At 33.9% G+C, this 17,000-nt stretch overlaps 1 protein-coding gene across 1 annotated transcript in view; it reads left to right on the top strand.

Annotated features, from left to right (window-relative positions):
• Hil (Hillarin) overlaps nucleotides 1–17,000 on the top strand; it is an 84,825-nt gene that overhangs the window by 25,277 nt on the left and 42,548 nt on the right. The window contains exons 4-5 of the mRNA XM_068764183.1: nucleotides 3,358–3,381; nucleotides 7,197–7,387. Of these exons, the coding sequence (XP_068620284.1) occupies nucleotides 3,358–3,381; nucleotides 7,197–7,387 (215 nt within the window). The remainder of the gene's footprint in view (nucleotides 1–3,357; nucleotides 3,382–7,196; nucleotides 7,388–17,000) is intronic.

Consider the following 17,000-nt stretch of genomic DNA (forward strand, 5'->3'; position numbering starts at 1 on the left):
ATTTAATTGCATTAATAATAAAACTGGACACGGTGCTAAATTATTTACACCATGACCAAACATCCCATAATAAATATAATAAAATAAATTATTTACTCGTGTGTACACTTACAAAATACTTTTCTAGAAAACTATTTGCTTGCTATATCCTTCACTGACATACTCTAAACACTGTGTTAAAATATTTACAAATGTTATAGCGTTAACATAATAAATCTGAATGTAAAAAGAAAACGTCTATCTAAAATCAGCAAAACCTGCAGGAATCCAGTCGGACTTCCGAAGAAGGTGGTTGCGGTACGGTACATTCGAACATCGAACCACGGCAAAGTTCGGCGTTTAGAAAGAGACGGGCTATGCGGGATGAAAGAGAGAGGTGGTCGGTTGCAAAACAACCGGCCGCATTCCTAAGCGACAGCCCAGTGACCTAAAGCTTCGCGAAGGAGCGGACAACCTGTTCAAATGTGACCCTAGGGTCACTAAATTACAAACCGACATTATTACTAATTGGTATAACGGAAGAGAAATACTATGACTGGCTTTATTTCCTGAAGAAAAGAAAAAATATGGTCAAAGAGAAAAATAAAGGAGAACAAAAGAATGCACGCTGAATATTACTTATAACTTCATTTAAGTTACCTTGAAATGACACATATCAGTCCCAATATCAACTTCTAGAACAAAAGATTGTAATATAAATGAATTGATTTTACCTGAAAAGACGTTGCAAGGAATCTAAAAGTTGATTTAAAAATATACATATTTATTAGTATATTGTTAAGATCATCAGAAGACCCAGGCCTCCAACCCGTTCCATTGGAAATTTATGGGGGAGGCCTATGTCCAGCTGTACTGCTACGGCTGAAATGAAGAAGACGATTAATATTAACTTTTTGAAGTAATATCTTTGTTTCGTACGTCTGAATGATTTTTTAAATAATTAGTTACGTATCAATTCTAAAAAATTTACGGGATTTTATACACGGTATTTTTAAATAAATAGTACTTAGTTAAAAACGCAGCAGATCGGTTGCTAGAAATTAATGCATATACTAAATAACGAATAACATAAATTTTTGACGTATAGCTTATTTAGTAAATATTATTATGAACATCCGATGATCCGATGAATTTAAGATGAAGGTTTAATTATTTCTAATGTAGATTCGTTCTCCAAAACAAACCAAAAAATCGGCTACGTTTGATTATTTCGAAAAAAGTTTTTGAAATAAGAATCCTGTCGAACGTGAAATTTGAATGCATTTACATAAAAAACTAAACATTTTTGATACTGACAACATTTCATTCGTGAAAAGTTGTATTCCATTGACTCATTGCATTGCAAATACGATGCTAAATATTTAATGAGGTTTCTTAAGAAAGTGTAGACGATAAAAACTGGTTAATGTCGCGCGATGCGATTTTTACGCGCCAATATACACGGACTCGCGTGTTACATAACAGTAATGGCCGCTCGTGTCGCCCTGCGTAACTTTTTTTTTATAACTGTTAATGACGAACCGAGGAACGCGTCAATGTAATAATGATATGACCCGCATCAAACTGTAATATATTACAAAGTTTTATATATTCTGTAATCATCATAATAGAACTTAAAATTTTAACACTGTAATAAACACCAAAAAATTTAAATAAGTGTTCATTTATAGTTATTTTTATGTAATGTATGTTCGTAAAGTAAGACTTGTATTAAAAGGGGTTTACGTCGAATTATTTGAACTTTCTACTTGCTCACAACCTGGTGAGAGTTCATAGGAAGATTAAATCAAATTTCTTTAAGCAGGATTTTAATTGAAACTTAGTCTAATGGTGCTGCTAAATAAGCCAGGATTGATAAGTGGTCTAGCACTCTAAACCTCATTGTCAAGCCCAAATTCGTTTGACGATACACGAGGAGGTCTAAGCCTGGAATTGAAACAGAAATGAGGAGATCGGTAAATGAACGAAATCAATACAGTCCAGCTCATTGAAAGGTGGCAATGAGCAGGCCACATGGCGTGCAGAGCGAATGACCACAGAGGCCTTAATGTTCTAGATTGAAGATCACTGATCGGTAAACGACTTCAAGGTAGACAGACGACCTTGTTAAGGTCATTAATAGACACTGAATCTGGACGGTTTCTAACTGGTTCTATTAGAAATCTAGGGGGGGGGGGGGCTTATATTTAGCAGGACAGGTCCTATGGCTGCAATGACGATGATGAACTCTAGCGAATACAATACGGTTGTTTGTGTGTTATTTTAACACTAGCGCATTTATACCGCCAAAAAAATAAGTTAATTTAAAACATAAAAAGAATCGTTGCGTTTATTACACCATGTTAAGTGACCACAAAAACTGTGGAGTGAAACGGTTTCGTAAGAAGTCGTTAGAGCCTTATTGGGTTTATGTGTAACGCGATCGGGTTGAGCAACTCCATGCCATTTTAGAAAAATATTCGAAGCCACTGAATTCCGTCAGTCCGACTGCGCAACGATAATTTTAAATGATTCCGTAATCTGTGCTAATAATTAATTTTATGGAGAAACGAGAAATAGACTTTCTTAACTAAAAATTATGACATGTAAATACACGGTGATTGGTATTAGATGAAATAGATTTAAAAGGTTAAAAGGTAATCTCGAATTGGCTGACAAATGATCTATTCTTTGGCTCCTTTAAAGGTTTTACACCTATTTCCAATCCCCCTGTATAAAATCTTCACGTCGTCGTCATTCTTAAATAAGTAATATTAATTTATTTTTTAATTAAAATGCGACAGGTCTAAAACTTTTGATAATACAAAACCTTCAGGTCTAAATAATAAACAATAATTCATTTTAATTCGATAACAATCATTTTGTTATATATTAATTCTGAAACCATTGATTTTTAGTTCGGGTATTTTTAGTATCATACACTAATGAACGACGAAAGAACGTATATTCACTCCTTATACACCTTTTTACAATCACCTTGTAAAATTAAAGGTTAAAAAAACATTTACAGCCTCAGTATCTCCGAGTGCAAATTTATCTCAAAAGGTTAAGATAGACAACATAATCTAACAAACTTCTAAATAACAATGTTAACAGTTTATAAGTTCTACTGACATAGTTACAGTCGAAAATATTCTTGTTTACTATTTCTCCTGTATTACATATTTAAATGTTTTTTTTATATTATCGATCTATATCAAATATTTTTTAATTATTTTAGTGAAAGTGCACTTTAAACGGTTGATTATCCTTTATGGTTCAGTGAAAATATACCTTAATTACTCACAGCTTTCTGATATGATTTTTGAAATGACCAAATTGAAAAAAAATAACAATAATATTTTGTTTCTCTTTCAGATGTTTCAAGAGCCGATGTTTACGGTATGTATATTAATTTCCTCCTAGTTTTATTTTGATTAATGTATACTAAATGAAAAAAATTAAGTCTTGAAAAAAGTCTAAAAAATAATTGATTATTTTTTAATTAGTTGTTTTATAAAAAGCAAAAGTATTTTTTAGGTTATTCTCAATCAAAAACAGATAATTATGTTACATTTATCGAACATTATATATTATTTTATTGTATCACTAAATTTATTATTAGGAAAGAAAATTGTTTTTGAGATTTTATATTAGATATATATATATATATATATATATATATATATATATATATATAATCTGTTTGAGCCGGTAGACGCGTCGTGGAACGACCCCTCACTATAGGCAGGCCGACGACGCAGGCCTGGATGCGGGCGGGCGGCGCAAGAGAGATCATCGTGGCGATCTTCGGGGAAGGCTTTTGCCTTTAAGCGGGTGTCTATCTGCTGATATGATGATAATGATTATATCCTGTTTTATGTACCATGTATATAAATATGATGACATATATTATATCTAAATCAATTATAAAATATTTTGAATGATTGCAAAATTAATTATTTTAACCTTATTCGTACAATTAAATTGAATGTAAGTGCATCTAGTTTTATTCGCACTTCGCATCTTTTTTACGGCCAACACCTTGAAGTTTTTCCGAGAAGTACGGATCAATTACGATAACTTGCGGATAATTACGCAACGCTTTGTAGTACTTTACCGCTTAATGTTAGAATATGTTTTCATCAAAAATTCTCGAATGTTCTGTGTAACCAGAGTTATAGTTTACTAACAGATGAATTTTGTTTTTCTTATTTTCTTAGACAAGTTTCTTTCCAAAGCATATCACACGTATATCTTCATGCTTTATTCTTCATGTTTTGCCATGTATGTTATTCATAGGAAACATTTTTTTTATTCAATAAAAATAACCATCCAAAGTGTGCGGGGATATATTTATAATCGAAAGCGTTATAAAGAATTAAAGTATGTTTTATTTAGGTTAATAAATACATCTTTATTAAAGTAAATCTTTATAAAAGTTTATAATTAACAAAAAAATAGGGGTTGATCTTAGAGGGGTTAAAAATTCAGAGTAATATGAAATTTTTATTCTAAGTCATGAAAAAATAAAAAGAAAATTCTTGCAAAAAAAATTAAAGTTTTTAATTAACAAATAAAAAATGAAGGTTGATTGTAGGGGGTGAAAATTTAGGGCTGTATGTATTTTTGTATGCTGTATCATAAAAAAATAAAAACCAAAAACTTTGTCTAAAAAATAAAAAAAAATTAGCGGTGAACCACCCTTAACATTTAGGGGGATGAAAAATATATGCTGTCCGATTCTCCACCCTGGCCGATACGCACGTTAAGATTCACGAAAATGAATGAAATTCACGGCCGAGCCCTTTCGGAGGAGTTAAATCACGCACACTGAGACACGAAAATTTTATATATTAGATTTTGTCGGTCAACACCAATGTTAGCTTCCAAATTGTTTCCAATTCATCCAAGGGTTTTCCCAAAGTTCGCCACAATGACCGATCTTGAGATGCTTGGATCTATCTCTATCAATCTGTAGTCGGTCCAGGAAACAGGGGACCTAACCCTAGTCGCGTCAACCAGGTCGTAGCCGCCACTTGAGAAACTTTTGGCCACAAAGACAGTCGTTTGCAACTTTGACCCGTCTTGCCAATTAATAGCAGATGTTTTTTTTTATTTATTAGGACATCAACAACTAACATTATAGTCATCATCATTTCACGCTTAAGACTCACTACCGGAAAAAGGCCTCCCCCACACATGTCCACTAAGACCAGTTGGAAGCACCTACATACAGAGTTTTCCTATTTTATTGCTATGTGAGTTTTAACATGATAGTATGTCCAGCTTGTAGGTAGACGTCCTGCCAATGTTGGTTATAAATTAAAACAAAAATTAGTCACTGTACCATAAAATGCCGCCATATTTACGGTCACCTTTTACCACGGTTGAGCGGTTAGTGTTGCCAGTTGTGAAGCTATTTGTATAATTAGTAACCTACAAATGAATGGTAATTTTTTACCCGGTTCTCACTGAACCGTTGCTCGGATCGCGCACGCGCTTGTAACGGATGATCCGGGCGGACGGTTGCAAATACTAGTTATTATTCAATAGCCCGTTATTGTGTTCGAATTACAAATTGCAATGACTACAAAATGTTGCAATGTATATTTAGCCAACTTACTCTTGCATGTTTGTGTTTGAAATCCAGTTAAACTGTAGTTGTATATAGCACGCCGAGCCGAGGCTTCTCAGAACCTTCGAACTTCTTGGCCTTAGTAGAGTACTTAAGCTAAGTGCCCTTTACGCCCTAGTCCTTTAAATCTGCGTGATCTGCAAATGTCATTTACCTGCTTAAAGTAAAGTGATACCGGTAATAATAGGCTATCGTATCAAAATACAATGATTCTCTCTGTTATCAGAAAAACTTCAATTCACAGCACAGTAAATACCTTTATTCCACTTTTAATACTCTTATAGGCCAACTAGAATAGTTTCCACTAGAACACTTATCACTTCAATAATTGTCGAACGAGTGACCGAGCTCCTGACTTAATAATCAAAACGCTGTTTCAACCCCACCAATCTCAATCCTTGTATCGGAAGTTGTCACAAAAGAGTGACAGGGTCGAGTAGTGTTGCCATTTAAGAAAAATGAAACTACCTTTTATAAAATTTTTACACGATGATGTTCCACGTTACCCGATAGTTTTCGTATAACTCGCTACTATGTTCATAAAAATCATTCACACAATACCCTTGTACGGAAGGATTCCCCTTAAGCTTTTCTTTGTTATAAGAGGTTCAATGTATTTAGTTTTATAAGAACATTTAATAAATTTTTTAGCAAAATTGATTTTGAACTGTGCAAATCACTATAAATTTCAAAATATGGAAATATGACTGGGGAATCCCCGTTATAGAGGACGGAACACATAAACGATGGATATAAATCGCGTAGTATAAAAACGCCTAATAAACATACACAACAACATACACATCATACCAAGGCATTATCAAATAAAGATTATTAACTAAATGTTTTAATAAACTTTTCGTAATTGTTTTGAATCTGCGCTTTTATAGTGTTTTTTTTTTTATTTCTAACATATTAAGATGACTTTATTTTTTCGTTCAATCTAAATTACGTCGTAATACATTAGACGGAAACCATTTATTCCAGAACACCTAGACATGTATGTTCGACATTATAATTCCCGAATTAAAATTGCTTATTCCAACTTCATACTATTCTTATTGACACTGCATTATGTCCATAAAAACACCAATTTTTTTGCGGCTAACGTTACTCGTTTTTCTTTTACGATGTAACGTCATGAAGTGTATTATATTTCTTCGTTAGATTCACTCATTTATACAAAACTAAAAACTAATGAAAAATAGCACGAAACATAATTTTACTAACTTGTTTCTTATTTCAATAACCTTTTTAATATCATCTAAACCTGCCAGGTACAAATAATATAATAGCCAAAGAGATTTTAATACAAATTTACATAATATATGACTTAGACCTTTTTCCTGACCTAATATATGACACGGTACATCTAGTTAGGGAACTAAATTGTAATATTATTATAACCTTAAACTTTTAAAAGTTTTATTACGCTTTTAAATAATGTATCTACCGCATTATTATTATTATTACCCCGCTTCACTTGTATTTTTAAACATTATCTGTTAGTTTTTTATTAAAAAAAAGTGCTTTTATATTATCTTTTGAAATAGAAATTTCAATAATGAATTTTCTGCAGTATCACCGACAAGAGCAACGAACGGCGGTAGCGTGCATGCGTCGCCCGCCAGAGAGCCTTCGCGGGACACCCCCGACTACCAATATGGCCGCTTCGACGCAAGCGCCCTGCACATTGCGCATGCCCTCAAACAGACAGAGCTCCAAAAGGCTTACCACAGGCCGAAAGAAAAACCAATCGATTGTTATTTGGTAAGTAATACTTTTAATTATAACCACTTCTGTTTTTACTAGAACTTTCTAAAAATCGGCGTTGGTAAACTTTTATTACATGATAATTAACAAAAATTTTTTATATTAAAATTGGAAACATTGCATGAAAGTGGTATCTCAGCCGTCTAATGGATTCAGGCGTTATTTTGCAGAAGTCCATCCTAAGGTGCACTTTATTGCACTACTGCATTGGCGGAAGTAGCTGTATATTGGTCCTTTTCATACTTGGTATCTCAGTAGTAGAGAACTGACGCTTGCGATCATAGGCCGCGAGTTCGATTCACTAGATGCAATTTCTTATAATTCATACTTTGTGCATCAATTATATAACATTGTTACTGCTCACAAACAAAATTCCAGAAGACGGGTAACAGCGTCCTCTGCATACCAAGTGTAGCGATTATGGTACATTACCCCCTAGAGATGTGGGAATAAATTGTAATAATATACAGAGTTGCTTAACAGAGTTACTAATTATATTTCTAGTACTTACCATATGTTCATTGTTATTTTATTATTATATATAGATATGTGTGTGTGTACATCGATTATGTACTTTCATATTTTCTACGGAATTTTTGGTTAAGAGAGTTTTATCTCTCATGTTATGTAAGCTTCTCAATAAAACGTATATATGAAACAATGGATCGAATATTTCTACTTTCATATAGGCTTTGCTTTCGCTTCAAGCAATGGTAGCCCAGTGGTAAGGACTGAGATTTGCGATCAGGTTCGAATCTCGGGATACAATCTTATGTAATTTACATTTTGTGCATTAATTATATAGAATTGCCACTGCTCCTAAACATTTTTCCGGAGGATAGACAGCAGCGCCCTCAACGCACCATCATACCGCGCTGCAATACGAGGCGATTGTGGTATATCTTCCCTTAGATATTTTTGAGGGAGACCTATGCCTTGCAGTAGGCATCTATGGACTGAAACCACGATAAGCTTTGCTATGCAAAATTTAGCCATTAATGAACACAAATTTAAATATGCATTTGTATATAGATATTTGTTTCACATCGAAGAAATGTTAAAAATACCCAAAATGCAACATTTTTATTTGTGTACAAAATATAATTACAATGAATTTTATGTAATGCTTATATAGGGCAATTCATTATTTATTTAAAATCTTTAACGGTATAAATGTATAGTACATTTGTTGACAAAATGTTTTAAACCTTTTACCAATTTTCAACTACACTGTACAGTGTTCACTTTGAAATATATTTTTTTTCTATTATAATACAACAGGCCAATTACTTCTGGTAGTACAAAGTCTGAAGGTAAAGATAGTAGACATTAACTATTTTTTATATTCAGAAAACCGAATTTTGAAAATGCTTTTTCTTACTACATTACTTACTACTACTTATGTTGACAGCAAATTAGCTATACATTCATACTTTAATTCTCTTACACCTATAACTAGTCAATTTGTATAATTAATAATTTTCAAATAAAAACAAAAGTTGATGAAACAAATGTATATACTGTTTGAACCAACGTGAAAGGCAAATTGCTGAGCTATTAAGGTTTGTGAGGCCAGAAACAATATTGGGCAAAACACAAATTGCAGTCCTTCAGACGACGGTGAGAAAACCGCGATATAAAGCGACAAACCGACGTCGTTACCTGTGTTATGAAAACGGCATTTTGTTGCGTTAGTACACTCGTGTACAAAAGGCACTCAATTTAATTTATAACAAAATCTCTGATTGCATAAATATTATTATTTTCACTAATAGCGAGATAATGTGTTCAGAATTCTCTACGAATTCGAATTAGTATAACAGAAAATTTGAAAGAGAAAATTAAGCGCCATAACTCAAGTGGCCGCTGGGGCCTTAAGACCCTGCTGTGGTGTCCACGTACAAGGTGGACAGATGAACTTGTGAAGGAACTTTGGAAGACGCTTAATGCCAGCTCCTTCTTATGGAAATCTATGAAGAAGGCCTATACTTAGCAGTGAAAGTACTGCGGCTGAAATCAGGGCGTTGACGAATGGTAAAATTAAAAAAGCTTTAAACCAAAAATATTTTTTTGGGCGATCATTTTGATTATTGTTGAATATAGGAAGGTTTATATTACTTTTTAATATTTATTCGCTAAAAACAGAAATAAATAAGTTAGGTTGTAGTATCTATCTTACAACAAAAGTTTATATTAAAGTAAACAGGCTTATAACTGCATCAATTTATAATAATACGTGTTAAGTATTACAAATATAATCACTATTATATATATTACATAAATGTTTATTATTGATAAATAACAAGAATTACGAAAATACTATGCGTAATGCCAAAAATGGTTCTCTAGAAAATTTTTACACAGTGAACAATATATTATCGGAATAATAGAGAAGAAAAAAATTAACATAAATAATATTTATGTTAAGAAAGAAAATAAATACAAAAGTGATGTCGCACGCGACTGTACACGACGGCAATGCGTATCGAAAGGTAAAAGCCGGACCAGTCTATTTCTAACAGCGCATGTCAACATTAATGTGTGAATAAGCTTTAATAGCTTTGTCGAAAGTGCCAGAGATAGTTTTGCGTTTAAACAAAAAACGACTCACTTCCGCCGGAATTTTTATTATCTCTTTGTGCACACGGAATTAAATGCCGTCATTTTCTATTTACCACATGCATTAATTCAAAAGCACACACGCTTGTAACATTTTGAAGCTTTTAAAAAAAATATATATAAGGTTCTTCAAATTTTTCTTCACTTAGACAAGGCAATAAACATCTAGAAATTAGTATTGCATTACATACAGATAATGAATAATAATTATTTTAGATATGTGGCAATCCGAATCTTAAAAAAAGCTTTTTCCTGCTACATGTTTATTATCACTAAGTTATTTATTATTTATGAAATCATTGTCTTTTGGTTAGAGTGTAACATACATTAATTTACAGTAAACAAACTATACATTCACACCTTTAAAACTTTTACACCCATAACAAATCATTCTGTATATATGTAAACATCTAGAACAAAACGAACCATAGCGCTAACTATAAAAAAAAAATGTTAAGTACTTTGAAACAGCTTACGACTGTTGACAGCATGTGTAAAACCTATTAGGGTCTTTGCTCACATGTTGCAAAGCGTTGAGATAAAGCTTGTAACACTTATTTTACGAGCTCTTTGCAATGTTGACTCTAATACAGCGAACGATTATGATCTCCTAATACGCACAGAGTTTTTGTACCGTGTTGGAATTGACACGGTTTCACATGGTATACGCGATCTTTTATACAAATCAAATACATTTTATTTTGTATAAACATTTTCGATTTCAAATAATGAGGGAAAAATTATTTTTAGAAAATTTGACAGTTCGCTTTGAACTTCGCTCGTTTGACACTTCAAGCGCAGTATTCAGGGGGCGGCTTAACCTATAGTGCAGGGTGTGCAATGCACACAGGCGCCGCCGTCGTGAGACAGGTAAGAGCATCGTCTTGACCATCATGGTACAACAACAATATGACACGCTCTATTTCGCTGTCCATAAAACTTAAAACACAAGACGAAACATGAACTATCGCGGTTCGCCGCTTAGTTTCGCAAGAGAGATGTGCTACAGGCATAAAAACAATGAGTGTTATTCTGCCGTTATGAGAAGAAAGGCCGTAAATAATACCATACTGTAAGCTAAACCTACTCATAAAATAGCTTGTTGGAATATGAAAAAACTTTCTTGTTACGACGGCAAAGTTATTAGTTATAGACGCGGGGGGAGGGGGGTTAGGCTTAAGGGTCGGGGTTTCACTGCACACGGGTGCTACACGAGCTAGAGCCGCCCCTGACGGTATTAATAATATCGTTAAACATCTCCATTGGTCAGTATTTATCGAATAAACAAAGATGATCACTCTAAAATATGTTACATTCATTATTTTTTTCTTAACACTTACTTGTACGCTTTCGACCACCAACTCGCTTAATGGAAAGCGAACATGTGGTCGACGACTAAGTACGCAAAATCTGTGAGTAACTCTAACCCTGAAGAGACCTGAGCTATAATTCGCGGGATATAAGGAAGCCAGTAGATCGCTCCATACTAGGGGTGTGCAGGTCAGAAACATTGAGTTGAAACACTACACTTAACATTAAATTCTATCAGTACAAAATTCTACAGGAATAGATAGTACGGAATAAAAAAACAAGTTTACACTCCAGTTTTACTTCTTTCAACACATTCTTTGACTTCTTGTAAGTCTAATTGTAAACCGTTTTTTCTATTCGTTCCTTGAAAAGTGAAGCAACGTAATATTTATACTGATTTATACACTTTATTAATAACAGATGGCCTGTGAAATTAAAAAAAAATGAATCGTTTGTCATGTAGGTTATTGTTTTTAATTTTAATTGACGTTACAAACAGACAAAGCAGTCTTAATTTTTACTTTAATTAATTTTCATAATATTTGATCAATGAAAAACGTATTTCTTATTCGATATGAAAGTGCTTAGAACCGCATTCGAAGCGATTGTACCGTGGAAGTATTTACGGCATTAAAATACCGCGCTGTTTGTTTTTAAGTTTTAAAATAATACCACATTTATAGCTTTTTTCGAACTATGAAGAATGAAAATAATTTTTAACCAACTTTAAAAAAGTCCGGAGTCTTTTTTTAAATAGTTAATTGGTTAGAACATGTTAATTTTATATGATACAGAAAAAATGTTATTAAACTAACATAAACCATATTACAATTATCACTGGCACCATAGACGTTGTAAATCACAGATGTCAGCATTCGTTAATCTGGTTTCGTTTTTAAAAAACATTAATTCCTACCAGCCGTTAACGTAATTCATAATTAAAGAGAAAAAAATCGTAATGCAATTGCAATGTTTTATCTGTATGAGCGACGCGTCTCGTGGTGGAGTATCGGCAGATCAGAGGCGCATTCCTGAGCGGCCGGCTAGAACCGATCGCGTGACTGCAAGCCTCGCGGAATGTATATAGTGCCGCAAGTGATAAGCTGCACGCGGGACAACAAGTTCCTTGATTATAATCAGTGTACTATTATAATCTATTAAAATAACAATATACAATTAAATTTGATCGAACATGACCAGGCCAGTTAAGAAACTTTACTCGATCAGATCTAAAGTTGCCTTTATCGAGTCGAAAATAAATCCTCCGAGGTATAATAGCATACGACATGCCAATTTATTTATCCTTATATACTTCAATACATATAATATTTACGATTATTCCTTCACGACGTTCAGAATATATTATATTCCATACGATATGTATTATATACAATAGTACCTTAAGACAAAAGTCTATTATGTCTAATACCAAAGTATATTTACCAATAATGCCTTACGCTAAAGAAACTTTTTCTTACACTTTGAGCCTCATTGGTAAGCTGACAGTCGCTCAACGTTCCATGGGGTGGTTTATGCTCAGGATTTCTTCACGAGATCGAATCATAACTGAGGAGATCGTTAGATGTCGGTATGTCGATAGACTAGGTAGTTGGTAGACAGGCTCGCAAGTAATATTATCACAGAAATAAAGCTGTGATAGAATAATTTGAACAAATCGCTTACTCTTGTGATTTAAACATAACAAATTAATCTCAGAATCGGGAGCTATCATTTAAAGTGGCGAGAAATCGACGCGGCCTGCCGATTACAGGACGATTCATGGCCCGATAATGCGATGTCCCGCGACCGCTCTCGCGAGACATGTTTATGCAGTTTCCTCTGCGCGACTTGCCGCCCTACCGTCCCCGCCGTCCCACCACACCACCGTCCCGCCAATAACGCGAATGTTTTATTCATACCACTTTTTATATTTATTCGCAGGTGATCTAATAAATAACATGAGGTAATCTTATAAGCCGTCATTGAACTGTGGGAACGTATGAAGAAATTTGTTTCCAACGAGTCACAAGGATAGAAAATTAATTAAAAAAATGTTTTTTTTTCTGAATTCAGAGTAGACAGAGTTGACACTATTACATTATTAATGATAACGAACTCCGTTCAGGCCTCCTAGGCAAGCTCACAGGGACAAAAGAACCATAGACAGAGATAGCTCAAGATTTTACAACGAGATCGAATCAAGGACGAAGATCCGTAGACGAACTAAAGTAATCGAAACAGCCCTGGGAAGTGGCAAGTTGAATTGACAGGACGCAGGCCATATAGCGTTCAGAATAGATGACCTCTGGAGCTCTTAGTTTTTAGAGTTGCCCCATACTAAAGTCGTTGAAATACGCTCAATGTGGTTTACGTTGAGTGTACAGCCGGTCCTATTTCCTTGACAGAGATTTATGTCTAAGGTGAGAAGTTTTACAGCTGAAATAATGATGATTTTTTTTTAAATTTTGATGACTTTGTAATTAATGAGTACATTTTCGGTCCCTTTCTAACAACATCGAACTTTCGTGAAATGAATCCGCATTTCACTGGCGAAGGATGAGGAAGGAGGTCATCGAGGACGTGCGACCTCTTTGCGTCGCTCATCCGCTGAACATACCATCCATGTATTATTCAGAGCACGTCTCTCACCTGTGTTTTACTTGCGACGTACATTGTATATTTATAACTATTTGATCTGCGATGTATTTACACATGTATAATCATGTGGCTGTACAGAACCACAACAATAACCGTCAAACAGTTTCTCAAATGTTACACTTCTCTCCGCATACGTCTACAACATTATACGGGGCAAATATTGCCTGTAGATATCAAAACTTTCAATGGGTGAATATTTATTTCATTCGTCAGCAATTTTGACTAATTTTAAATAATCCTGTAAAGTGGTCTATCCGAAATATTTTACATTAATTCATGTAGTATTAGAATGCGGAATTCTAATAAATTCCGACAGAAAAAGTCTATATAGGCAAATAGTAGACAATAAACAATTTTAATATGCAGTAAGTCGAATTTTAAAAACGCCATATCTTTCGATGTTATTCATTATATCCGAAATCATTAATTTTTGGATAGGGTGTACCACACTAACTGACAGCAAACAGGCTACTTATTCCATCCTAACCCCATATTGCGGTACTTATGGGGCGCTTATTGCTGACGATTGATTACTGGTAATTTTTATAGCGATACAGTAGGGACGCTGTTGACATCTTTCGCAACGCTTTAAAAACCAATGTCTGTAATCCAGAACTAAGGCTCCGCCCTTTATGGTCTCATCATTTTTCTCGAGTGTGCGACCACGATCCGTTAGACCTGCTATGTAGAGTGACGATATAGTCAAGGTCGAGGGAATCTGGCTACGAGCAGCGCAAGACCGGTCAACGTGGCGATCTTTGTCGTTGACAAAGCTTATCTAGTTAGCGTCTATTGGCTAAAATTAATGAAAAAAGAAAAAATTCAAATATCGAACATATCAATTATAAGGAGCTATCGAAAGAAACATACATTGTACCCAAAATAAACTAAGAGCAACGTTCAGAAGGCAGAGCGTTACAACTCTGGTAGAGCTAATTAAACTTATTCTACGATGAGACTACACCGCTTAAAAGAAAACAACAATTACCATGATCAACATGTCAGTCAATAGACGCCCCCTGCCCATAATGATACTATATATACCATAAAAATTTTTTTCTTTCTGGCAATTTAAAATAATAAACAATTATATTAATATTCGATTATTATCAAGCAGGATTCACAAGGTTTCCAATAATACACAAAAGTGGCAGTCATTCTCGCTATTTTACAACTAAAGGATTTCATTGACTATAATAATAGATGTCAAAACTATAGTTATCTGTCAAATTAATTAAATGGCCGATATTACAAAAAAGGTTACATTATGGAACAAAGAGAACAATTATAAATGAATTGAAAATAGATTTAGATTTAGCTCATCCGTTGCCCTGTCTTGCTAAATACCACGAAGATCTAGGCCGGTTTTGAAGTTTTGAGAGCCTCGGGCAAAATAAAACTTAGCGCTCTTCGAAAAAAAATAAACATATTTACTGCAAATTAAATTAAAATTTGTAAAAAAGGCAAACATCAAAAGTGCCAAAGAGCAAACAACATTTATTTATTTAAAAAAAAAAAGAATTTTATTGATGACTTATTCATAGTAGCAATTTTTGATTGTTAATATTATTCTTTCATAACCATTTATAGTAATAAAAATATTTAGCGATGTTCTCATATTAAAACACGTTTTCTTAACGGATATCCGTTTAAGGGCAGCATCCATTGCGGGATACGTTCGGATAATACCTAAATAGTATACCTCCGACAACGCTATCAACACCATCTTGTGATATATCAACGAAGTAACCTTGTTGCTCCTTTTTAGTTCAACCTATTTTCGAGTCGTATTTTTATTTTTAAATTCATATCCGCCTACGAAATGACTTCGTTAATATTCAACATGACCCGCATAACCTTTGGGAGTTTTAAACTAAAGCCGGTTACACAACTCCCCTCATATAGTAAATGTAACCATTTAAACACAAAAAACGATTTCTTATTAATCGATCTAAATTTGCAGTCGTAAAATAGATAATGATATAATAAAATATATAAATGATACAACTGTGTTACAAAAGGTATTTACTATATCTTCAATATTTAATGGAATCAGGCGTTACCTTGTGGAAGTCCATCCGAAGCAAGAAAAGGACCAATATTTAGCCACTTCCGCACGTGCAGTGGTAGTCGTGCAACAAAGTGCACCGCCCGCCAGCCCAGGTGATACCGGGCTTGCGGGCGGTGCACTGATACCCGGAGCTTTGATGTGTATGAGGTTTAGGCTGTATCTTCATCTCTATAATGTTAAGCACGGAGAAAATGTAAAGTCCAAAGGGCATAAGGCATTTGACAACGACTAAGTCTAAATAAAAAGTTGCCTAAGCATTACTTACAATATGTTAGTTGACATAATGATACGTTTCAAAGGAATATAGTCGACGATCGCGGCATATTAACTATATGTATATTAAAAACCTGTGCAAGAATGGAAACGTTGAAGAAAACAAATGGACGCATTAACATCGCCTACAGAGATCACATCGCACCGCTTCTTACTGCAACGCTGAATGCATGGCAATATTGTGTACAGTACAATAAAGTGCATTATGACGAAACCAAAGTTATTTTGCTTTGTGCTAGTTCATATTTTATTTTCGAAAGCTAACCACATATAACGAGTGTAATTATTAGTTTTCTTAGAATGATTTGTTTTAGGTGTGAAAGATTTAAAGTAGTGAATGTATCTCATTTGTCAATAAAAATCTTCAAAGTTGTTACGCCTCCATATTTCCAATCGGGTGATTTTATAATGTGTTTATTCTAAAATATGTGACATTAATTAATTACTTTTATAAATGCAACAGGCTAACAACATGTAGTAGTACAAATTCTGCAATGAGAGATAGTAATAAAATGATCAATTTTAATAAGTAAAAATAAAAAAAAAATATTTCTTATTATGTTGTTATTACGTCATTAGATTATGAAAACCATTGATTTGTTGATGGACAGCAAATGAGCTATACATTGTCCCATGTAAAGCTTCAACCTATTATTAGACGGAAAATTAGTACCGCGT

Source organism: Battus philenor, unplaced genomic scaffold, assembly GCF_028537555.1.
Source record: "Battus philenor isolate CCGP_79_NKW_IND1 unplaced genomic scaffold, ilBatPhil1.0.hap1 SCAF_19, whole genome shotgun sequence".
NCBI classification, from domain to species: Eukaryota; Metazoa; Arthropoda; class Insecta; order Lepidoptera; family Papilionidae; genus Battus; species Battus philenor.